General features: G+C 44.5%; 1 protein-coding gene across 4 annotated transcripts in view; it reads left to right on the top strand.

Annotated features, from left to right (window-relative positions):
- LOC133513478 (nardilysin-like) overlaps positions 1-22,114 on the top strand; it is a 30,679-nt gene extending 8,565 nt beyond the window's left edge. Inside the window, exons 8-33 of one of the 4 annotated variants that reach the window (XM_061844328.1) lie at positions 1,949-2,006; positions 2,710-2,783; positions 2,917-2,986; positions 3,536-3,613; positions 5,298-5,418; positions 6,234-6,292; positions 7,261-7,315; positions 7,402-7,506; positions 8,498-8,621; positions 8,954-9,040; positions 12,431-12,550; positions 12,624-12,675; positions 12,766-12,916; positions 13,986-14,113; positions 14,195-14,357; positions 14,482-14,513; positions 14,623-14,761; positions 16,348-16,395; positions 16,847-16,899; positions 17,017-17,100; positions 18,314-18,404; positions 18,499-18,615; positions 19,495-19,584; positions 20,612-20,814; positions 21,685-21,720; positions 21,907-22,114. In XM_061844328.1, coding sequence (XP_061700312.1) covers positions 1,949-2,006; positions 2,710-2,783; positions 2,917-2,986; positions 3,536-3,613; positions 5,298-5,418; positions 6,234-6,292; positions 7,261-7,315; positions 7,402-7,506; positions 8,498-8,621; positions 8,954-9,040; positions 12,431-12,550; positions 12,624-12,675; positions 12,766-12,916; positions 13,986-14,113; positions 14,195-14,357; positions 14,482-14,513; positions 14,623-14,761; positions 16,348-16,395; positions 16,847-16,899; positions 17,017-17,100; positions 18,314-18,404; positions 18,499-18,615; positions 19,495-19,584; positions 20,612-20,814; positions 21,685-21,720; positions 21,907-22,114 — 2,546 coding nt within the window. Of the gene's footprint in view, positions 1-1,948; positions 2,007-2,709; positions 2,784-2,916; positions 2,987-3,535; positions 3,614-5,297; positions 5,419-6,233; positions 6,293-7,260; positions 7,316-7,401; positions 7,507-8,497; positions 8,622-8,953; positions 9,041-12,430; positions 12,551-12,623; positions 12,676-12,765; positions 12,917-13,985; positions 14,114-14,194; positions 14,358-14,481; positions 14,514-14,622; positions 14,762-15,880; positions 15,947-16,347; positions 16,396-16,846; positions 16,900-17,016; positions 17,101-18,313; positions 18,405-18,498; positions 18,616-19,494; positions 19,585-20,569; positions 20,815-21,684 lie in introns of those variants that run through there. The other 3 variants (XM_061844326.1, XM_061844327.1, XR_009798504.1) reach the window with 3 other exon arrangements.
- Positions 22,115-25,064: the final 2,950 nt, after the last annotated feature.

Below are 25,064 nucleotides of genomic sequence, written 5' to 3'. Positions count from 1 at the left end.
GAGCTCTTTTAACGAGCAATCCGCTGATTAATTGACTCTTGATGAAGCCGCAAAGCTCTAATGAGGAGCGGCTCCACGCGTCCGGCGCCGGCCGAGCGTGGCTAATTATTCGCGGCTCGCCTCGGGTCGTCGACTCCATCCCGGTGATGTCATCGCCGGGTCTCGACGCGTTCTCGCAGGAAATATCAGCCGGCTCATTAACGGCCGAGCAGGAGTCCGATGATGACACGTGTTGACATTTATGGAAAAAAAAATATTTATATATATATATATATATATATATATATATATAGCGAATCGTAAATCGTTGTCTTTGCAGAAGTGGCTTGTGTCATCTCAAAGACTTGGGCAAATATTTTAACGCCACATGTGGCTTTTTCTTTTGCTTTTTCATCACAGAAGTGTGATGGCAAAGCAAGAAAGTCTAACGATGGGCGACCACAGAACAGGAAGTGCAACTTATCGTGAGCAAAGCAGCACACGTGTCATATGGCAAAAGCCGTTAACACTGATAATTAATAATACTATAATAATTTAGTAAACCCCCCTATTTTCGAGCCCTGCCCCGAGTAACGCAAACCTGCAAGTAAATCATGCCCACCCCAATCTACAAAATATTTGTGATTCAGTGTTGCCAATATGGCAAGCTGGCAGCAATAATTTAAAAAAAGAAGAATAAAATCAAGAAGAAACATAGAACATAATCAGAGTTATTGTCAGATTGTTTAGCTTATGACCTGAAGAAGGCAAGCAAGCGGAACATTGCAGATGAATTTGTCCCCCTTTGACAGGACGTATGTAGTTGGAAAAGCCATAATTTATCCACGTTGGCAACTTTTGTAAATTGATTTCAAGGGGATATCATCCAGCTCAGGGAGGCTCAATGCGTCGATCGCGATTGACCGGTCGACCGTGAGGCAGTCTTGCTCGATTGCGGGTTAGTTTGTCCCAAAAAAACAAAAAACAAAAAAAAAACGTCACCCAGTGTTCCCTCTAAACTGCGCGCATATGCAATTGCGCACCGCCGGTGCAGTCTCCTCGCCAAAAAAAAAAAAAAAAAAAAAAAACCAATGCAAATCAAAAGTATAACATACAGCTATTCAGTTTGTGGCATTTTGCAATGTGATTCAATGAGTGAGAGTTACAGCTCAACCACCACCACCGTTGCTTTAGTTAGCAACACAGTCTGGGCAAATTAGAGCAAAGACGAGCTAGACATGCTGCTTATGTTGACTTTTGATATTAATGGAGAGGGTTAAAAAAAGAAATGCTGTTGTTTTAAGATGCAATGACTGTCGGAGTATGTAAATAATTGAAAAAGAAAAAGTGCTTAAACTGGATGAGATTTTCTCTTTTTCCGAGTGGGAAAGGTCTGGCCTGAAGCCAAAGTAAAAAGTGCAGGATGAGATGGTGTGTAATTTCCCCCTACCCCACCCCGTCGTCGGTAGCTCGCGAGAGGCTGGCTGCTTGAAAAGTAGATCTTGAGGTAATAAAATCTGGGCACCCCGATCTAGCTTTTGTTCAAATGTTACTTACAACATCGCCTGAAGAGTTGGGAAAGGTTTTACAATTACTACAGTTTGAACAGGTAAATGCATTTGTGTTATTTTCGATGAGTAAAAATGATTTGCTGAATTATTTTCTCTGAAACTTGCCTAATCCTGCTGCTTTTTTCTCTCAGCTTGGCCTGAAAAAATGCAATTCTGAGCAATTTCATTGTCAGTCAGTTGGTTTTCTTGCGGATAATGTCAGAAATCCCCACAGAAAACACACAAATCGCACTGGAAGCCACCCGTGTGTCGCTTTCCACGACTAAAACAAACATCACGATATGACAAAAGAGCAGCGTAATAACCCCAAGCAAATACACGCCTGGATGGAGTAATGGGAAAGATTTCCTTGATTTGGGATTGTAAAATTGGACATACTTGTCATTTTGTGCCTGCAGAGAAACTGGACACATTGGAGATGTGGGTGCGAGAAATTTTCAGCAAGGTGCCCAACAAGTAAGCGTTGCCCGTCGAAGCTCTTCTTCCATCTACACGTGCAACCGTTTCAGTTGACGTAGCCTAAAATGGCTGGCACGTCCCACGATGCAACACAAAAGCTCCGTCTTGGCCGTTTAGGGCGAGCTGTAACTACGGTGAACGTAAACATTATTGTGCCTGAAAAGGTGAAGATACCGCAGTGTACCGTATTTTCCGCACTATAAGGCGCACCTAAAGGCCTTTAGTTTTTTCGATGCGCCTTATAATCCCGTGCGCCTTATATATGGATCACTATTGAGCCTTTAGTGCAGCTCCATCTTTCTTCAGTCTTTACTGTAGCGTCTATTCTATGCGCCTTATAATGCGGTGCGCCTTACGTATGGAAAAAGTTTTAAAATAGGCCATTCATCGAGGGTGCGCCTTATAATGCGGTGTGCCTAATAGTGCAGAAAATACGGTAATTTGCCAGCAAATGTATCATTTCATCATAATTGATTATGTTTTTAGCTATTTCAATATAATGCAGAGTATTTATTTTCAAGAGCAATCGCAATAAGGTAAATATCAGGTTCTGCGGCCGAACGGATTAATTGCATTTCCATTCATTTCAATGGGAAAGGTTTCTTTGGTTTCAGAACGTGGTCATGTCACAAATTTCCACTGTATACGGCTGTGTTATTTATGTAATGTTAATTTTCATGATTTGTTTTCATACCCGCAGTGGCCTTCGCAAGCCGGACTTTTCCGACATGCCGGAACCCTTCGACACCCCCTTTTTCAACAAACTATACAGAGGTACATTATCGTATCTATTAATATTTGGCGTGGAGACCCTCATAACGTGTCTGCTGATGCTAAAAGGTTCTTTGACGTTGTCATATTGGACTTGTTGACGGTCAATCCTGTCCGGTTTTGTCTTTCCCTGCAGTCGTCCCCGTTCGGAAGGTGCACGCGTTGAATATCACGTGGGCGCTTCCCCCTCAAGAAAAACACTACAGGTGCACCGCCAAATGAAAATCTTTTAAAAGAAAATAACGGACTGACAAATTACCATTCATAATACATAAAGACCATTACACGTGTTGGTGGAATATTTTTGCTCGTGTATACGAAACGTAATTGCTAATGTCTTTAGCCTCCCTCGTAAAATAAATGAATTATGCATGAGTGTTGAAATAAATGAACTTTTCTGCCGTATTCTAATTGAGATGCAGCTGTACTAGGAGGGCAATTTGTCTCCATTTGTGTCAAATTATTTTTATAAGGTACAATATTGTTCGCTGCTATTTTTTTTCCTTTGGGGGAGGGGCTAGAATTTTTTGCCTTTCCATTCATTTCAATTGAGGAAGATGCATTAGAGAAGCACACGTTTTACATGGTATATTAATTATTTTGACCCACACGAGAAACATTTTTTTTAATGGTTATGCAAAGGAATATTTGTGATGAAGCACAGAGCCAAACACAACACGAGAGTTCTGTCTACACGAATGCGCACCTCAGTTGTTTTGATGGAATTCGACGCCGTTTTTTTTCCCCCTTTGCAGGGTGAAGCCTCTTCACTACATATCGTGGCTGATTGGCCACGAAGGCCCGGGAAGCATCCTCTCCGTGCTACGCAGGAAGTGAGTACTTTCTCTTTTTGTCATGTGAGAGCCCTCCAAATAAAACCCAATTCAAACGCCTTCAATTTACTGGAACACACACACACTCACATCATTTTTTATTTTAGTTAATTTTTTTTTTAAAGCGCTTCTCGGTCTCTTGTTGCTAAGTGGCCATTCATTCACCCAAAAAGAACAAATCTCATCTCCCAAAACAAAATGGCTCTCTAGTTAAAAAAAAAAAAAACAAAACCCTCCCTCACGTCGACACCACTCGGAACGTTCCAGACGCTTTGTTTCCCCGCGCTTGATGAATGACGACAGCGGACGACTTGGAGAGCGCTCGAAGCCGGTCGAGTGGGTTCGGTTGTGTTAAGTGGGGTGCGGCGTTTAAAGTGGCCTCTCGGTGCTTTATTTGGGATCCGGGAGGCAATAATGCCTCGTGTCCTTTTCGTATATTCTCTCCATATTTTCGGTCAGTCAGTCGGATCCATGACAGAGATTGTTCTTTTAATGCGGGGGAAGAAGAAATGGGCAAATTTTTGCCGTAAGCCCGCGAGCGCCCCCTTTGACCGCCGTGAGCGACATCAGGCGTGTGCGCGGCCGTCGTGTCGGTGTTATCCATCGAAGTTACGTGCCTCATTAAAAGATTCAAATGACAGCGTTTGCATTACCATCAGACAATTTTATGAACAATTTTATTTGTTTTTGCAAATTTGTAATGAAAATGTCAACAAACAAAAACTAACCAAACCGAGCCAACTCTGAACTGTAGATTTGAAACGTCGCCTCCAACTTTGTTTCATTTATTTTATTTTTAACCCCGTCTGTTTTCTTGGTGTAAAACTGAATTATTGCTTAACAGTTATGTTCCCTCCTATATTTAAAATTCTGAATTAGCTTTTTATGCACTGTATTGTCTTTGCTTTCATCGTCTATCAGGCTGCGCCAAGGTGGAATTTTAACATTATCCGCCATCTCATTCTGCACTTTCTACTTCGGCTTCAGACCAGACCTTTTTAACTCAAAAAAGAGAAAATGTCGTCCAGTTTCACCACTTTTTCTTCATTATTATTATTATTCACATATTCTGACATTCATTAAAGCAACAGCATTTATTTTTTGTTTTACTTTTCCCATTATTATCTAGAATAAACATAAGCAGCATGTCTAACTCGTCTTTGCTCTACGTTGCCCAGATTGTGTTTATAACTAAAGCACCAGCGCTGGGTGGTGTATGTAATTATGAGTGTACCCCTTTAAGAGCGGGAGGTGGGCGGTGTCAGGTAAACAAGGAAGTAGAGTTGTGTGGCATGGTGTGGTCGAGCAGCAGCTTGTTCGAGACCGAGTGCTGCCGTGGTTCACTGCGCGGGATCGGTTTTCATGCTCGCTACAAGTGCGCAATTGCGCAAGTGCGCAGCTTTGAGGGAACATTGGCTATAAGTTAGCTTGGCTAAACTCGTCAGGTGCTGGAACTACATTGTGGTTCCAAATTGGTTCCACTCACAACCCGGGCTATACTTAGCTCCTCGCGACGTACCGTATGAGGCCCGTGATCTTTTTAACAAAGTTGACACCCATTGACACCGATTCCTGTACCGACAGGGCTTTTTCCGCTCCTTGTGTCGTTTTTCAGAGGATAACTCGGGGAGCAAGAGTCAGCGGGGGATTATTGTTAATCGATGCCCGATGGGTACAATTACAGGTGCTGGGCTCTCGCTCTGGTTGGAGGCAACAGCGAAACCGGCTTTGACCAGAACACCACCTACTCCATCTTCTCCATCTCCATCACGCTCACAGACAAAGGTTTTCAGAACTTCTACCAGGTGAGCTTCCCACGCCCCACTTCTTCTATTTCGGTCCCACGTGCACTAGACGAGCGGCCCGGCGTTCGTGTTTGCCTCGGTCGGGTCATTTCTGGGAAGAGTGGAGTGCGATCGGTTGCCACGGCAACTCTGGCTAACAGGGGAGCCGTCCAGCACAGGAGGCGGATTTTTGGGTTTTTTTTCTATTTTTGCGGCACAATGGCTCAGCTGGAAAGCGTTGGCCTCACAGTTCCGAGGTCCCGGGTTCAATCCCGGACCCACCTGTGTGGAGTTTGCAAGTTCTCCCTGTGCCTGGGTGGGTTTTCTGCGGGCAGCCCATGTCTCCATGTGCCCTGCAATTGGCCCTGCAACCAGTTCAGGGTGTTCCCCCGCCTCCTGCCCATTGACAGCTGGGATAGGCTCCGGCACTCCCGCGACCCTGGTGAGGATAAGCGGCTAAGAAAATGGATGGATTTTTTTAGTGGACCGTCTTAACTGAAATGCTGCCACAGCCTCCCAGACACTTTTTAAATGTGCTCACGCAAATCAAAAATGAAAAATTAAACGTGTGATTTAAGGTTGCATGGTGGACAACCGGGTTAGAGCATTAGCCTTACAGTTCTGAGGACCGGGGTTCAAATCCTTAGGTGTGATTGTGATTGTGACTGTTGTTTCTCTCAATGTGCCTTGCGATTGGCTGGCAACTGGTTCAGGGTAAGCCCCGCCTCCTGCCTGAAGATAGCTGGGATAGCCTCCAGCACTGCCGCGACCCTTGTGAGGATAAGCGTCTGAGATAACGGCTGGACGGATGTGTGATTTCATTTCAACTTGTGCAGGTGACCCAACTGGTGTTCCAATACCTCAAGATGCTGCAGATCGTCGGACCCCAGAACAGGCACGAACATGAGCACACGCACATTCCCACCAAGCCCAGTACACAAAACCACGGGTTCCAAAACTTTTCAGTACCCTGCTAGTACGATACCTAAAGTGAGCAGCCTTATACTATTTAGATTAAGAGACGCTATAGCTAATACTCGATACCGGGATTTTTGCTCCATCATTTTTTTTAACTTAGGAAATACTGTAGTGTCTAGAGAGTTTACTTCATTCTGTAACAACGCTGTAACAACACTCTCTGTCCAGCTGCTGTATCACCCAGTACATTTGCAAAGGAAATACAATGTGGTACATACATACGCCGCAGCCGTGTAAAAGTCGCGAGTGCCAACATTGAAACCCACATTGAAACATGAGATATTTACATAGACGTACGCTGCACAGAGAGTTTAAAGCTAGCGCCGCCACGCTAACGCTAGCGCCCCACTAACAGGGCCGGTTAAAAAAAAAAAAACATACCGGTAAATATCACTAAGACACGGCTGTAACACGCTAGCGCAGCGCTAACAGGGCCGGATCGGTCAAAGTCACTTCCTCGGCACATATATTCCACCGGTCTCACTCTTACCTTTTCCACTCGATTGCCTCCTTGCGGCCGTTGAAAAAAAAAACTTGGAAATTAGCCGCATCACCGCATAAACCGCAGGGTTGAAAGCGTGTGGAAAAAAGTCGCAGCTTATAGGCCGGAAATCACGGTATATAGTATTTAACGTCAGCGTTAAAGTCCCACGGAAGCCAAAATTTAGTTTCTTCAATATAGTAAAACTAGTTTTAAGATAACTGTGGAAAACATGCAAATACCGAGATGTACCCCAGAATTTTTGCGATTATAGCTTTAAACCGCTATTCACAATCTTAGTATTTGTCAACAGGGAACACCCCCCTTGCAGTTTCCCCCAGAGCTAGACCATTTAATGCCAAAGTAACGTTTGGACTATTTTTACTTTCTCACGACGCGCTCAGGATCTACGAAGAGATTCAGAAAATCGAGGCCAATGAGTTCCGCTATCAGGAGGAGGTAAGAAGCGGCCCTCGCGCCGGCGCCGCCTGCTCCGCGTCATTCTATCGGCTGCCCGATTCCTCTCCTCTCCTCTCCTCTTTCAGAGCGACCCCATCGAGTACGTGGAGGACATCTGTGAGAACATGCAGCTGTTCCCCAAGGAGGACTTGCTGACAGGAGACCAGTTGATGTTTGACTTCAGTAGCGAGGTGGTCAACTCCGCAATAATTTTAGACCCCCCCCCCGGCATTTAATTTTTGATGCTGCTGAAATGTAAGAAACTTAACATTTTCATTTCTGTCTATTCTCGGAGTGCGCAAAGATCGGCTTGCTCCTTTTTTCAATCTCGCCCGCGGAGCATTTATATTATCAAGAGTTTTGTAATATACATTCATCCATTTTCTGAGCCGCTTATCCTCACGTGGGTCGCAGGGAGTGCTGGAGCCTATCCCAGCTGTCAACGGAGAGGAGGCGGGGCACACCCTGAACTGGTCGCTAGCCAATCGCAGGGCACATGGAGACAAACAACCGCACTCACAATCACACCTATGGGAAATTTAGATCGTCCAATTAATGTTTGTTTTTGGGATGTGGAAGGAAGCCAGTGTACCCGGAGAAAACCCACGCAGGCACGGGGAGGACATGCAAACTCCACAAAGCCGGAGCCGGGATCGAACCCGGGTCCTCAGAACTGTGAGGGCAACGCTTTCCAGCGTGCTGCCCTGTAATATACAAATAATTATAATTATAGTAATGCAGAGGATGTTACGTAGAGTCTTCACCATTCATCATTTTTTAGTTTTTAGAAACTCTGAAATCATCGTAAAATGTTTTGAGATCACAGTGCCACATTACACCTTATTAATATCGCCGAGCAGAAAGAAACTTTCATATATTCCGTTATCGCCCTACCCGCCGCAAAATCATACCGTGCGCGCGCTTAAGGCTTTCATTTATTTTATTAAATAATTGGTTAACTGCCGTCGAGCCCCCCACCCACCCCCACCCCGAGCTTTATTCTGTCGCTCATTTCTTTTGTCCGCTTGTGCGCCGCAGATTGCTTTGTGCGGAAAGTGAAATGAGAGCTGCTACCCCCCCCCCCCGCCCCTTTTCCTCTGTGAGATTGCGCCTGCATAAAGAAACAGATTTGGACAATGACAGAAGGAAACGTGTTCCCTGTGTGTGTGTGCGCGCGACCAGGTGATTGGTGCAGCGCTGTCCCTCCTCACCCCCGAGAAAGCCAACCTGATGCTGTTGTCACCAGAACACGAGGGCCGCTGTCCCCTCAGGGAAAAGTGGTTCGGAACACAATACAGCGTGGAAGGTAAGTGTGTGTTAGCCTTTGTGAGCGTGTGTTTGTGTGTGGTCGCCCCAACACACGTGAATACATTGTCTTTCCCAGTTTTCTCCCTGCGGCAACATGGGGCCCCCCCTCCTTACCGTAAAGCACTCGAGCCATTTATCTCTACCGCTTCAAATGACATTTCATTGTGATTACAAAAAAAAAAAAAGGCCTCGCACGCGCAGGCGTCATCTCGCTTTTTTTGGGGAAAAAAATGTACCGAACCGGCGCTCCCGCGACGCCAGTGGGTGGCGTTTTGATTTCGTTTCAACATGTAAAAATGTGACGGAGATTTGCGCTTTCCGCTCTTCCAGATATCCCGCCCGAGTGGATGGAGCGCTGGGTGGCAAATTTGGAGCTCAGCGGCGAGCTTCTGCTGCCGGCGGCGAACAGGTTCATAGGTGGGCGACCCACCACACGCAAAATGCTCACTTTCAGTCTTCTTCCTCTTCTTCTTCTTCGTCTTTGTCTTTGTGTTCTTCTTCTTCTTGTTCAAAACAGTAATCCCTCATTTTTCACAGTTAATTGAGACCAGAAGCACCCGCGAAAAAGTGAAAAACAGTGAAGTAGGGGGGATGTATGTGTATGTGGGTAAAATATGTAAAACGGTACTTGCATATTTGAGACAAAATTTCATTTAACCTTTAATTATAGAAACTTATGAATATAAAGGATGAAGTATTATTCTTCTTTCTCTTCTGTCTTAGCCTATCTCATCCATCGGCGCTGTATTAATATTATGAACTCTCTAATCAGCAGCAGTTGGGAAAATAGTGAGCAATACATCAAACATAAAGCAAAGTCAACTTTACGTTGTGTACTGAGAACGCTCACAGCATGATCTTATGAATGTCTGCTTAGCTTAATGCTAACCGTGCAAAACATCCCTGACATGCTCAGGGATGATTCTAGGATCAGAGGTTTAGCGGTGTTGAAATTCACTTTTTGCAGATTTTAATGCAATTTCGTTCCCATTTATGAAATTTACGGATGTTTTGTGACTGAACCGTGTCAATTTTGAGCCGCAGCAAAATACGACTGGATTGGATTCACAAAGCAAACGCACTCATTTATGAGATCCATCCATCCATCTTCTTAGCCACTTATCCTCACGAAGGTTCGAGGGAGTGCTGGAGTCTATCCCAGCGGTCAAAGAGCACCAACTGGTCGCCAGCCAATCACAGGGCACATGGAGACAAACAGCCGCACTCGCAATCACACCTTGGGGCAATTTAGCGTGTCCAATTAATGTTGCATGTTTTTTGGGATGTGGGAGGAAACCGGAGTGCCCACCCAGAGAAAAGCCACACAGGCACGGGGAGAACTCCACACGGGCGGGGCCGGGATCGGACCCCGGTCCTCAGAACTGCGAGGCCAACGCTGATCCACCGTGGCGCCCCATCCGTATCAACAGTTGTCAAATTTTAGGGGGTGGTGGGCTGAAAACATCCGCGCATGTGCTAACATAAGTTGTCAGGAGTCAGGCTCGTACGTTTATGGCGTAGATTCAGCCATTACGAGTATATCTGTGTTGCAATCGTAGTTTTATGTCGCAATTTGCGAGAGAAAGCGGTCTCCTGACGGGAGCGATACGGCCGCGTGTGCTTTCGAACCCGCAACGAGGCGAGAAAGGAAAAGGTGGGCCCGTTCCACGCGGACCCTTTCGGAACATTCCGCACGTTTCCCCTCGCCCGCTCGCAAACGGCCGCGGCGGCGCAATGAATCAATCGCTCCCGTCCCGCCCGGTAATGGCGGGGGCTAATCTCCAGGTGCGCCGTGGCCGGTTATTACCAACATTTAGTCCCCGCAGCGAGGCCCGAGCGCCGCCGCGGCCCACCTCCATCATCCCTTTATGACCGCAATGTTCCCATCTTCTAATGACACACTGTTCGACTGCGCTCCTCGAAAGAACAAAAAAAAAAAAAAAAAACACCAAAAAAACCCCGCTTTTTGGGGGGAGAGTTGCAACACGACCAAAACGCCGGCTCAAGATCGGCCTCCGTTTTGGGCGACAAACGCTGAATTCTAAACGTCGATGCGAGGCTATTTTCTGAAGAAAAACCGCAGTTGCAGGGCCGCGAGTAACCAGGGCGACGTGCGGCATTGGCGCCGTCGTCGTAACGTTCCCTGGTTAATAATCGGGGATCTAATAGAGGTGTTAATGCCGCGGCTTTAATTGGTAAAGTTATCCTTAATGTTTTAAGCCCTAAATTCAGGATGGGCCTGCCGCACTAATCACGCGGGGAGCACATTAGTATTCATCCCCTCTCCGTTATCGCCGATATAATTCCAGTATAATTATGTTTCTGTCTTTCAGCTTTTTTTTTTTTTTTTTTTAATTTCTGTGAAACAAGTTCAATTTGCATATGCAGGGGTTGTCATAAACAGTCGTCGCGGCGAATTAGCCGTCTTCTTTGTCTGAAGAAAAACAAAAAACGACTGGCGCCGCGAAGAAATTAAAGGGCCGCTGTCGTGAGATTCATGATTATTTAGTATGTTATTAATGAAAAAAAACAGCAGCCGGTATGGACCCATCCGTTTTTTCACCACAAAACTTTGGCTTTTTGTAACTCCCGCCGTGAAAATCGAGGGATTTGTTTTCCAGAAGAAGCAGGAAGTGACGTACAGGGCATTACATTAGCGCACTCGAGCGGTCTCGTCTGCTTCTACTAGTTTTACCTGCCGGAAGGTAGCTCGTTGTTCCTTCGTGTTAGCCAAAATGTTGTATCGCTGGATGTTGCTCGAACACTCGGGAGGATGGATTCGCTCTTCACACTTTTCCAAAAGACCCGGTTCGTCGTGAAAAATGGATCGCACGGCTGCAAAGGACGAGAGCTTCGTGGGTTGCAAATGACAGGTGTGTATACAGCTACTAAAAGAAATAATAGTTGGGGGGGGGGGCGTCATCTGTAAATCAAGGGTGCTAAATGTGCCGGTGAGCCACCCCGGCCGAAGCCGTGTTCAACGTATGAGCCACCCCAGCGGGGATCGGACAGGGATCTGGTTTGGCCGTCGTGGGCGCCGTTGTTAGTTGCCACCGCGGAGGTGGATCAGGCGGTGAGGTGGTTTGGCCGAATGCGTGACGGGATGTTCGCGGTGGTTTTCGAAGATCTAAGTGAGGCGGCACGGTGAGTCAGCGGTAAAGCGCTGGCCTCACAGTTCTGAGGTCCCGGGTTCAACTCCGGACACGCCTGTGTGGAGTTTGCATGTTCTCCCCGTGCCTGCGTGGGTTTGCTCCGGGTGGGCACTCCGGTTTCCTCCCACATCTCAAAAACATGCAACATTGATTGGACACTCTAAAATTGCCTCTAGGTGTGATTGTGAGTGCTGCTGTTTGTCTCGATCTGCCCTGCGATTGGCTGGCGACCAGATCAGGGTGTTCCCGCCCCCCCTCCTGCCCGTTGACAGCCGAGATAGGCTCCGGCACACCCGGCGACCCTTGTGAGGATAAGCAGCAAAGAAATTGGATGGACAGACGACTTAAGATAGCAGCCTGTCGACATGCGTTTCTCTGTTTTTTTGTGTTCAAATATTGAATATTGAAATATTAAGAGTGCGGATAAGTGGCGAAGAAAATGGATGGCTGGATGAACCAGTGAGCCAATTCCTTCTTTCTAACATCTGTTGCTAGCTGGAGTTAAATCATCTGGCCAAGAAACTACAAAACGGTCCATTTGCGGGACTATTCGATCACGCCGCCCGTCTCAACACCCTTTTGGCTATTTTCTATCGCGCCTTGGCAAGTTTTGAAATAATCAACTTTTTTTCATCCACCCCCCCCCCACTCCAAGCCACCAACTTCACCCTGAAGCCTTCCGACTGGCCCGACACCGAATTCCCCGTACGCGTCACCAGCAGCGACAGAGGCTGCCTGTGGTACAAGAAGGACAACAAATTCAAAACTCTCAAAGGTGCGATTCCGTAGGGTGGGGGGTGTTTATTATTATTATTATTATTAGAATGATCATTTGTCTCCTTCCACAGCCTACATCAGATTTCACCTGATTTCTCCCGTAATCCAGCAGTCTGCTAAGAAGTAAGTCGGCGAAGTCTTCGCTCTCTTTCCCTCTCTTGCCCCCCCGCCACCCCCTTTTACCCACGTTCCGCTTCCTTCCTCGCGCTCCAGCGTGGTGCTGCTGGACCTGCTGGTCAACATCCTGGGCCACAATCTGGCCGAGCCCGCCTACGAGGCCGAGGTGGCCCAGCTGGAGTATAAGTTGGTGGCGGGCGAGCACGGGCTGGTGATCAAGGTCAACGGATTTGACGACAAGCTGCCCGTGAGTGACAAGGCGCCGGTTCAAGGTTCCGGCCCGTGCCAAACCCGATCATTCCCTGCTCTGCGTAGCTCTTAGTTTCTAATTTAATATTGCGGTGTTAGGAAAGTGTAATAACAGTAATTGCAATTACTTTTTCAAACTAATATCGGTAATTACATTTGATTATATTTGGATCATGAATTTTGAATCAATTCATCGACGAGAACCTTGGATGTTTCCTCTCAAATTGGATTAAATATAATATAAATATAAATATGTGGATCCATAAATAAATTTAATTAGTTAATAATAATAATAATAATAATGTAATAATAAAAATAACTAATAAATTAAATAAATACAATACTAATAAATTGATCAATTAAATAATAGATAAATAAAATCAATGAAATAATGGATAAAATATTAATAAATAAATCTTAAGAAATAAGTTAAATGAACAAAATAAATAAAATGAATGCAATAATAATAAAATAAATACAATAAATGAAATATTTTTTTATTAATTAGTTAATAATTTTGAGGCCCATAGCTCGGTGTTTAGAGCATTGGTTTGGTAAACAAAGGAGTCATGAGTTCATATCTCACTGGGGCGTCCACTCCCCAAGAGGGGGTCGCATCAGGAAGGGGATCCGCTGTTAAAAACTTTGCCAAACAAATATGAGCGTTCATCCGAGACCCCTAACGGGACAAGCCGAAAGAAATAAAAATAATTTAATAATATAAAATAAAAAGTGGATTGAGAGCATTTGTAGACATATTTGGCAAAAACAAAAGTTATGTTTGAGACGGCGGTAGAATGGCACCATCTTTAGGAGGAGGACGTAAATATTAAAAATAAATGTCTGAGTTTTTGTGAAATGTAATTAAAATCGGGGGGGGGGGGGGGATCCTCCCAAAGCAACACTAATTTTCTCCCAGCAATGCAATGGATTACAATTACATACGTTTTCAAATTGACTGATGTAATCTAGTTACATGTAATCGGATACTCCCCGACGTTATTTATTAGCTGTCCAGTGAACGTTAGCCACAATTGACTTGTCGTCGCTTTGCGCACGTCACGCAGCTTCTGTTTCGCCTGATCGTCGACCACCTGGCTGACTTCGAGGCCCCCCCGGACGTCTTCAGCATGTTCTCCGAGCAGCTGAAGAAAACCTACTTCAACATCCTCATCAAGCCGGCCAAGCTCAACAAGTGGGCGCCTCACACGCTCGGTCCTTTGCCGCCCCCTGGTGGCCGGAACCTTTCACGATAAAACCGTTCTCCTGTTTTCAGGGACGTGCGCTTGTTGATCCTGGAGCACGGCCGTTGGTCCATGGTGGACAAGTACCAGGCGCTCGTGGCCGGCCTCACCGGCGACGAGCTGACGGATTTCGTCCGCAGGTTCAAGGCCGAGCTGTACGCCGAGGGCCTGGTGCAGGGCAACTTCAGCAGCCGCGTGAGTGCTACGCGTGGCACGCGTTTGATGCCGTTGCTTTCTGATGAATTTGCAGCGACTCAGCTGACCCTGCACGACAAAGTTCAGCGCTTGCCGCTTATCCACAGTTGTGTTTGCTCCGCAGGAGTCTCGGGGCTTCCTCCAGTATGTGACCGAGTGAGTGAGCCGTCATAAGCGTTCGCCTCACACGACGGGATCCCGTGGTCCGCCTCTCTGCTTCGTCTTGAGCGCATCCATAATTTCATCAGCACTTCCTCCTCCACAGCAAGCTGCAGTTCTCCAAGCTGCCTGCGGAGGTGCCGGTGATGTTCCGAGTGGTGGAGCTGCCCAGGCGACATCACATCTGCAAAGTCAAATCGCTGAACAAGGGAGACGCCAACTCCGAGGTCACAGTCTACTACCAGGTAGACGCAAAATTTACATAGTTATAATTCATTTATAAGTCATTTTGTTTGTGATGCCTTACCAGTTTATGGCTGCGCTTTAGGGATGGGGGTGGGCACCTCTCGCCCGATCAATTGCAAAGCGACAGATACGCGAATTGTGCTCGATGATCGTCTCCCGCGATTCACTTTTTTTTTTCCTCGTGATGTGGTCACATGGGTTACGGGGCCCAATCAGGTCCAATCTGATATACTGTAACAAGGAAGTCAAGTGACTGCAAACACTGATTTAAAAAAAACAAACAAACAAAAAAAAATAAACGAAGACTGGATAGCACATACACATCAAGGAGTATGTCGATTGGTTGAAGCCAGTTGGCCGCCATCTTGGTACTCCCAAAACGTGTGAAGGACATGGTTTACAGGTTGGATTATGGCGGGATTTTTCTCAAAATTTGGCATGTAGAATTAAAACTGGTCCTGTGAGCTTGACGTTTTTTCAGTTCTGGTAACATGAAGGATTTCTAATTCGACTTGGTAAGCCAAAAAAAAAAAGGCGAAGTGCAAAGGAAAAACACTAAGAAACCTTGAATATTACCTAGATCCCAATTTCCATGACGTTATCTTTTCCAAAAATACGCTCTGAAGCACTATCATCATAACATAGCTAAAAACTAAGCATTTTTTTACAATAAAAACATGAAATTTCAAGTCAGATATATTTTTGGAAATAAGGTCTTGCAATTGGGAGAATACATGCTAAATGCATTGTTCATTTGTCTCTGCGTTGTCCTCTCAGGCAGAAAATTGTAACTCTTTTCCTCGCATTTGAAAATCAAATTCAATTTGCAGAGTTCTGTATTATGAAATAAATTTTTTTTAAAAATCACAAATGTGTTGTTTTGCTTTTCCACTGATGGAGTCTGGGAAAATATTGACTTATTATATTGCTTTTTTTTTTTGCGAAAAAATGTCAGACATAAAGGTGAAGCAGAGAGCGAACAGTGAACAACTGTAAACAAAACTTTGTTCAAGTGAATTATGATCATCAGAAAATAAATTTAAAAAAAACTTTTACAAACGAACTTAACAGTGTCAAAGTAAATCTTTCTAATTTACATGTGAAATGTTTTCTCACAGCCACGGAACTGGCGCTTAAAGCAGTTGGTGGGAGTATCAAGATGGCGGATGGTGACTTCAGTTTTGGTGACCAAATGAGCCATCCAGTCTCAAACAGCAACCAAATAAATGCAGGCATGCACAGAAATGTAATGACGCCCAGATGCCAGTAGGTGGCAGATTTGCATCACTTTGGATTTGAGCTCAGCGTGACGGAAGGGGAAGATGGATGAGGCGTTAATTACGAGTCGCCACATCAAATATGAGAAAAATGTCAACACGTTAGAAGTCAGCTGACAAAATGCAGCAATTTCAAAATATCATGTACTGTTTTATGCCAAAATACTGTATTATCGCAAGTCAACATGGCGTCCCCATGCCCCGCCCCCTCATCGGGCCTCGGGTTAGAGATGGTAATTGCGTGATGGTAATAATCACTTCGTCTAATTGCTTGAAAATGATATTAATAACCTCTTTGAATGTGATAGAGTGGATCCAAAGACTTGAGGGAGCACACGCTGGTTGAAGTCTTAGTGGTGAGTCATATTTGTATCATTTTTTTTCATAATCTCTTCTGTTTCTTTAATCGCTCGGGCCGTGTCGGATTTTACGACCGTTTAAGAAAGTCTCGACTCGTACACAGTGATGAAGATGTTTTTATTTTTTCATCGCTGAAAGTTTTTCTCCAGGCATCATTTCTTGTCAGTATTGAAAAATATCCAAATGTATTTTTTACACTTGAATGTCCATTTAAAAAAAAAAAAACAAAAAACAACAACCTTAAAAACAGATTTTTTTAAAAAATATGTTCTTAGGACTGTACCAATTCTAAGCAAACTGCGTATCATTTATTTACTTCAAGAGGTGCAGGGGCAAATGACCAGATCAAAGAGAAATGGGAAGTTTGATTAAATTTGCATTTGCGCCGCTAAAATAATTGGAAGGAAGAAGAAAGTGAGGGTTAAAGCAATATTTTCATTTTTTCAGATGCTCATGGAGGAGCCTTGTTTTGATTTCCTTCGCACCAAAGAGACGCTGGGGTGTGTCCCTCCACGTCGTCGTTCCTGCAAACCTTTTGGCGCGGCATGATTATTATTGATTTTATTTTTTGGGCATACTTTCATGTTTTTGTTGTTGTTGTTTCGGTCACCGTGAAGGTACCACGTCTACCCCGCCTGCAGAAACACGTCCGGCGTTCTGGGTTTCTCCGTCACCGTGCAGACGCACGCGTCCAAGTTCAGGTGGGTCGGCAACGTAACCTTCCAGCGCAGTCCGATGGCGACTTTGGGTGGACGTCGATAACGGCTTGGTCCATCCAACCCGTTTTCTCTGCCGCTTATCCTCACGAGGGTCGCGGGGAGTGCTGGAGCCTATCCCAGCTGTCAACGGGCAGGAGGCGGGGTCCACCCTGAACTGGTTGCCAGCCAATCGCAGGGCACAAACAGCTGCGCTCACAATCACACCTATGGGCAATTTAGAGTGGCCCATTAATGTTGCATGTTTTTGGGAAGTGGGAGGAAACCGGAGTGCCCGGAGAAAAGCCACGCGGGCACGGGGGTTGAACGTGCAAACTCCACACAGGCGGGGCCGGGATCGAACCCAGGACCTGATCCGCTACGCCACCTAACGGCTTAATCTTCAGAATATTTTTCTTTGCATCTTCCCGCTTCATCTCAGAAAATGGATGAAAACATGTTGACGTAGAAAACGAGAAAGTCGTAGACATAAATTTCATGAAATGAAAGCATCTCGAAAAATTCAATTTTTGTTCCCTCTCATTTTAGCTTTTTTTTTTTTTTTTTTAATCTCAACATATAAAAATGTAAGCAACATTTTTTTAAAATAACTGTTTAAAAAAAAAAATCCTAAAATAAATCCTTTTATTCTCAAAAAATGTGGCGGAACGGTGGATCACCTAGAAACTGTTGGCCTCACAGTTCCGAGGTGTTGGGTTCAATCCCGGACCCGCCGGTGCGGAGTTTGCATATTGTCCCCGTCCCTGTGTAGGTATTCCTGGGGCACTCCGGTTTCCCCACACATCCCAAAAACGCGCGACATTAATTGGACACTCTAAATTGCCCGTAGGTGCGATTGTGAGCGCAATTGGTTGTCTGCCTCCACGTGACCTGCGATTGGCTGGCAACCAGTTCAGGGTGTACCCCGCCTCCTGCCCGTCGGCAGCCGGGATAGGCTCCAGCACTCCTGCGACCCTTGTGAGGTTAAGCGGCTAAGAAAACGGATGGCTGAATAAATTGTCCCTAGGTGTGATTGTGAGTGTGACTGTTTGTCACTATGGCAACCAGTTCAGGGTGTACCCCGCCTCCTGCCCGTCGGCAGCCGGGATAGGCTCCAGCACTCCTCGTGAGGATAAGCGGCAAATGAAAACGAATAAAATAAAGCTCTTCCGAAATTTCGAGAACTAATTTACATGAACTGTGACCAATGTGCTCTCAGTACAGAGCTGACGGAGTTAAAAATTGAAGAGTTTCTGGTTTGGTTTGGAGAGACGCTCGACGCGCTGACCGAGGAGGCCTTCAACGCTCAGGTGCGCGTTCCGAGTGGCTTCTGAACGCCGTTAGTCATAGCGTGCAATCGTGTTTCATAATCCTTGCATGTGCGTGTGTGCGTGTGTGTGGTAGGTGAGCACTCTGGTGAAGCTGAAGGAGTGTGACGACACACACTTGGGCGACGAGGTGGACAGAAACTGGACCGAGGTGGTCACGCAGCAATACATGTTTGACCGGCTCAACAGAGAGGTGCGTGTGCGCGTCTTCTTCTTCTCCCCCCCCCCGGATCGTATTGCAGTGGCACACTATGTCCAGCAGATAGCGCACTTTTCCAATTGTTTTCTCCTAATGTATTGGAAATTTTTTAATCAACGTATTACTACTGAAAACATAAAATTATTAGAATTATTTTTTTATTTCATTGTTTTTTTTTCTATTTAATAAAATTATTATCTATTCATTACAGACAAATTATTTAAAAAAAAAGACACACATTAGCACAATTTCTTGGTACATAGATTACGCTGACGCTCGGCTACCAAAATGGAGGAATTAAATGAAATATTGCGGCGAGGGTTGATAAGAGGCAAATTTAATTTATTAAAAAACAACTAGATATACAACAACTAATCAGTGGAAGATTTAATAATTTTGGCTTTGTCCAAATGATGCAAAAATGAATTTTCATACCACCAACGTGCTTCAAAGGATAGGTAATACTGTTTTTGTTTTTTTTTTGTTTTTTTTTTTTCAAATAAGTGTCTTCGAATGTCATTTTAATTGTAGGTGTGTTTAATTTTGACCAGTGATATTCTCAATTGGTTTTTCTACTGTTCTGTATTGGAAAGCAATGAAATGCATTTTTCTGCAATTCACAATATTCATTTTTGGTTCGTTCATCCGGTGAAATCCTTTTGAAATTAAATCATGCTGCTTTTTAGGGCAAATACTTTTCCATAAATGAAAAGCGATTAATCGAGATGAATTCATGAACAAACCAGTCATTAATCAGATTTTTAAAAATTACCGAGTCCCACCATTAGAAATTATAACTTAATCCCTCACATAATTGAGTCATTTTCTTTCTCAAAATTAATAAATATCCCCACACCGCAATCCAATTTTCAGACCAAGATCTTGAAGCAGATGAGCCGCAACGAGCTGCTCTCCTGGTTCTCCGACCACCGAGGACCCAACAGCCGCAAACTCAGCGTGCACGTAAGCCGCTTTTCCCGCCACCAACTCCAGTATGACAAAAGTAGCGATAAATAAAAATGTACTGCAATTTCCGACCTATAAGGCGCGACTTTTTTCACACGCTTTCAACCCTGCGGTTGATGATTTGATGCTAATTTATGCATTTTTTTTCTGACGGCCGCAAGGGGGCACTCGAGCGGAAAAAGGTAAGCGTGAGACCGGTGGAATATATTTGCCGAGGAAGTGACTTTTACCGGTCCGGCCCTGTTAGCGCTGCGCTAGCGTGTTACTGCTGTGTCTCAGTGATTTTTACCAGTATGTTTTCTTTTTTAACTGGCCCTGTTAGCGCTGTGCTAAGGTTAGCACTGTGCTAGCATAAGCATTAGCACGGCGCTAGCGTTAAACTATGTGTGCCATCTCCTTTTTCAATGTGGCTTTCAGCAGCTTTTACACAGCTGTGGCATGTTTATGTACCAAATAGTATTTCCTTTACAAATGTACTGGGTGCGGCCTATAACCAGGTGTGCTCTGTAGGCCGGGAATTACGGTAATGAAAATGAACCAATGGAGATCACAGATTGCTTTTGAATTGCAGTTCAAGAGAATTATTTTTAATAAACTAAGGCACAAAACAAGCCTACAATAGACTTGGACGACATTTCCAAACATTTGCAAAAAAACACTCCCGTTTTTCCGTAAGAAACTTGTCCCAAAAGTTGATTTATTGATTGATTTATTTTTCATTTTGTAGTGAGAAAAATAGCAATACTTAATGGTCTAAAAAAATATATTCCCATGTGAGTACTTTTATACCGTCTGTCTACATGTGTTGCGCCATCGTTTTTGTTTTATCAGCCATTGCTTCTGAAAGTGAGACTGTAGATGCTAACGGTTAACCTGTGAATGGCATTTTCTACTGTTCAATAGCATAAAGCTAGCCAGAAGTTTTCTGAAGCTATGTGTTTGTTTTAAAAATATATATATATATTATTTATTGTCATTGCAGTCGCCGAGTTCTGACTGCTCTTGCTCCCCCCCCCCGGCTCAGGTGGTGGGCTTCGGCACCGAGGAGGGCGACGGTCCGAACGACGACGAAGGCGGGGAACCCACCGCCCGAGGCCAGGGGTCCGGCGGCTCGGCTTACGGCGAGGTGTCCAGGCTCACCTTCCTGGCGCCCTCGCCCAAGATGGCGGGCGCCACGCCCATCACGGACATCAACGCGTTCATCCGAGAGCTGCCCTTCTTCCCCTCGTGAGCGGAACTGCTTTTTGTGCCGTGGGATGCAGCGTGCGGAGGGATACGTCAATGTGTGAGGAGTGGAGTCGTGCCGCTTAATAAAAGAATCACTTTTTGCACATCGAAAATTGCAATTGACGTTTCCGACCTGGCCCGGCTTTTCGTTGTCGTTGCTTTAAAAATAACCCAATTCCTACACAATTTGCAATACAGCACACCATCTTGGAACAAAAACATAATTAGAGATGACAATTTCACAAATAAGGGACGGACGGGTTTAGGATCGCCGGTACGGTACACTGTGCACAAGCGCATCGGACGAATGGACGACGAGATGCTGCGGCGTCCGTGGAGCCGGTAAGAATTATGGGCTGCGGCACCTGTTTCTGATTTGCGACTGGCTGTTGTGCACCCGGCAATTAAAGCGGGAGAGTTAGAAAACCAGAGCGCACACGAACGCATCACTTCGGATTCATACTCATTGTTTATGAGATCTGATCGGGTCAGCCAAAAAATTTAGGGTGAGAAGCTCGGTCATCCGGGCGGAGGTCAGAGTCCAACTCCGCATTGAGGGGAGCCAGATGAAGTGGCTCGGGCATCTGGTTCAGATTCTCCCCGGAGAGGGGGTCCGGGCACGGCCCACTGTCCCAGGGACGACCCAAGTTTCTGGTGAGAGGGGAGTCAGGTCTTCCCTGCTCAAGCTGCTCCCCCCAAAACCCGAGCCCAGTTAAGATGAAGAAAATGTGTGGATATTTGTCGGTTTGCTTTCTCTTTAAACCACAATATTTTTTAAATTTATGTGTATGTTAAATATAAACTTTAATGCATTTCATGTTTTTTCCACTTTTTAAACTATTCATTTTCCAATCCGCTTATCCCCACAAGGTTCGCGGGATTGCTGGAGCTAACTTCCGGTGAAAGGTGAATTTATCATCAAATTTGGTTGATTGGCCCATGTTTTGTCATTTGTGTTTATCTTTTGCATTATCAGCGATTTCATTTTTTTATGTTGACAACAGAGCCGGTGAGTTATTTAAGGAATCCCACCCACCCCTGCTGAGCGTCTCTATTGTATTGCAAAAGCTTCTTGTTCGCCCCGCCCCGCAGGGACCACCGGGAGTTAACAATCAAGCGTCCACCGGTCGTAGCATCACCACCACCAGGGAGCCGGGCGCGAGGCGCAGCCATGCCGAGGAGGAGCGACTCTCAGCCGGCCTGCCGCCGCCTCGTCTCACGCTGGTCACGGAGGTTTTCCACAGGTCCTCGACGGCTCTTGTCACTGAAGCAACGGGGGAGGAAGATGATAGTGACGTGATGCTTCCGGTTCGTGCGGGGCGAGCTTGCGAGAGGAAACAGGTTGCAGAGATTTTGCGTGGAAAAAGGTAAGAAGTGTTTGCGCATCCAGTTGCGCCGCGGAAATAATGAGTCCGATCAGTGATGTCACGTCTGCACAAAACTTCATCTCATTGCGCACGTTTCACCTTCCATCCATCGTTACGTTTGCATCTCCATAATGTGCGCGCCGTTTTTCATTTTTACATAAAAGTGACACTTCAACAGGATTGCATTCATTTCAGTCATGTAGCGTCGAAGCTGTATACATATTTTTTTAAATGCAGTGTAGGAAAAGTATGATAACAAATAATTTAAGTAAGTAGATAATTGGTGAAAGTGTGGATATTACCTAATTTTTTGGTTTTTTTTGGGATAAAAGTTAACAAACTGATTCAAAAACACAAGTTGCAAAGGAAGTCATTTCTTTTTAACTATGTATTTATTATATATATTTAACTAAATGCAGACATATGGAAGGATGAAGGCGCTAATTACAGTTTACTGAGTTTTTACATTTTTCATTACATAGTTGAATTAAACTTTAGGACAAATAAAAAAAATTATTTTATTTTTTTTTACATTTTATTGAATAATTGCTAATTTAATGTCAGTAATTGAATATAGGCAATGCAATAAGAATCTGCTGTATGTGGTGCGTCAGGTGACCTTACCTTGAAAACGGGCCAGCTGACTTCCGGTGTATGCTACGCTAACCAACATGTCTGCAGGTCGATGACGTGACAAAAGTTTAATAAGTGGATCTTATAAAAACATGTAAAAAAAAAAAAGACTTTGAATAATGTCATCTTTGATGGTTCTGTGATTATTTATTGTTTAAAATGGGCATTGTACACATTTCAAGTCGGACCTGAACCGGGGAAAAAGTGCACAGACCAGTTTTGGTGAATTCAGAATTGGTTTGTGCATATACCAGATTAATTACTTTTAAAAATAGGCCAATATACAGATGCAAGGGTGAATTCACTATGAAAACAATTTCATACACATATTTTCCTTTTTTTTTTTGTTTTTTAAATTTAATCTAAAAATGACGCAGCAAATCTCCCATCCTGAAATTCATTCATTCAAATGTTTTTTTATTGTAAATTAAAAGATTTAAATATTTTTTGCATAGATTTTTAAAAAGTTATTTTATTAAATCATCAGTAAAATAATTTGAAATGAAGTCTGCATAGTACAACTTCAGTCGCATGAATTATTAATTTACCATTAAAATAACAATGACCCGAAGAAAACCCACAAAAGGTCGGAAACAACAAGCAAAGCCGAGACGGCAGAGCCTGAAATTCGAACCCAGAGCATCAGAGCTGCGAGGCAGATCTGCTTCCCGCTGGTCCGCGGCGCTGCCCTGATTTTCGACTACTTTCAAGATCCGCCACACTTTGGCTGCAGCCGCAATTTCCCCGTTTTCTCCTTCTTTGTCTCGGTCTGTCTAAATTGGCCCCCTGATGGAAAAATATTGTCGGCGGGAACGCCGCGTGAATAATTGAGGCCCGCCGGGCTTTAAAATTGCAAAGCAGGCGGCCGTGATTTCCTGCTCGGCGTCCTCCCATCATGAGTTAAGAATGGAGAAATCCTCTCGCCCGCCATAGACTGAGAATATTATATACGGTATTTATGTTGCATTTTTGGCCTTTTTCGTATTTTATTTAGAAGCGGGGAGATGTGAAGTGGAGAATTGGATTCAAAGCGCTCAATTGTTTTAGGATCATTTTAAGGCAGACCCGATGTAAACTGTGCGTCGTTCATACGGCCGATAAAGTCCAACACGAGCCCATAAAAACAAATTTTACCAAAGGGGGAAAAAAAAATGAAATAAATCTATATGGCTAGTGTGTAGCTAGCTAGTTTTCAAATAGTTAGCTGGTTTGTTAGCCGAGGGTTTTTATTTTTAGTTTGTTTTATTACATGCGAAAATTGTCAGCTGACTAGTTTTAGTGAATTAAAAATAACATTTAACATTGTCAGTTAAATGTTTTTATCAGTTAAAAGTAGACGGCTAACTTATTAGCCGCCTGGCCTCAGTTCACACCAGAAGACTAATTGACTAGCTTCATAGCAATCTTAGCTAAAACCCAAGGGCCAGTTCGTTCGCTACCTATTTTTAAAATTAAATGGCTACTTTGTTAAACACTCAACATAAAATTGCGCAAAATTAGATGTCTAGTTTGTTAGCTGCCCAGCTTAAAACTCACTTGGCTAATTTGTTTTTGACACAGTTTTAAAAGTAGATGTCACGTTTGTTCATTTACTAACATTAGTTACAATTAGCTAATTTTTACTTTAATGCGAGTTAGTTAGTTGGCCGCAATTAAATGACTAGATTCGTTAGCTAAATATCGTTAGCATGTAAAAACTAGACAGCAAGTTTGTTAGCTAAATGTCCTTAGTGTGTAAAAACTAGACACTTAAGTTTGTTAGCCACCTAGCCTCACTTAGCAGGAACCAGATGAGTTATTTTTCTGATTTTTGTGTCTTTAGAGCACCGTTAGCGGAACCCTTGCAAGTGCTTTTCTGCTGCTCAGCTGGTTGCTTGGCAACCAGACGATTAAAGTCAAGTTGTTGTGTACCCGTACGACACAAAAGCAGGCCTGCGTGCTTCACAGCATCCCCGTAAAAATATCTCGTTCGTTCTTATGTCCGCGTTGTTACGTCATTTGCGCTCCCTGCCGAGAAAGCAAATGTAAAAAAAAAAAAAGAAAAAACGATGACACTTGTGTGGAGGGGCAGGCTAAAAATAGTCGCGTGAAACCTCTTCACGTCCACAATTTCGACACCGAGAGTGACGTCATCTACGTTTGGCACACTGGAGAAGTTCAACACCGGAAGCAAAACAAGCATAAGATCCGGTTGGGACTAGCGCAAGCTAGTTGGCTAACCTGCTCGCTGTATAGATTGTAGATAAAAAT

Source organism: Syngnathoides biaculeatus, chromosome 15, assembly GCF_019802595.1.
Source record: "Syngnathoides biaculeatus isolate LvHL_M chromosome 15, ASM1980259v1, whole genome shotgun sequence".
NCBI classification, from domain to species: Eukaryota; Metazoa; Chordata; class Actinopteri; order Syngnathiformes; family Syngnathidae; genus Syngnathoides; species Syngnathoides biaculeatus.
This window is presented reverse-complemented; position numbering and strand designations above follow the sequence as displayed.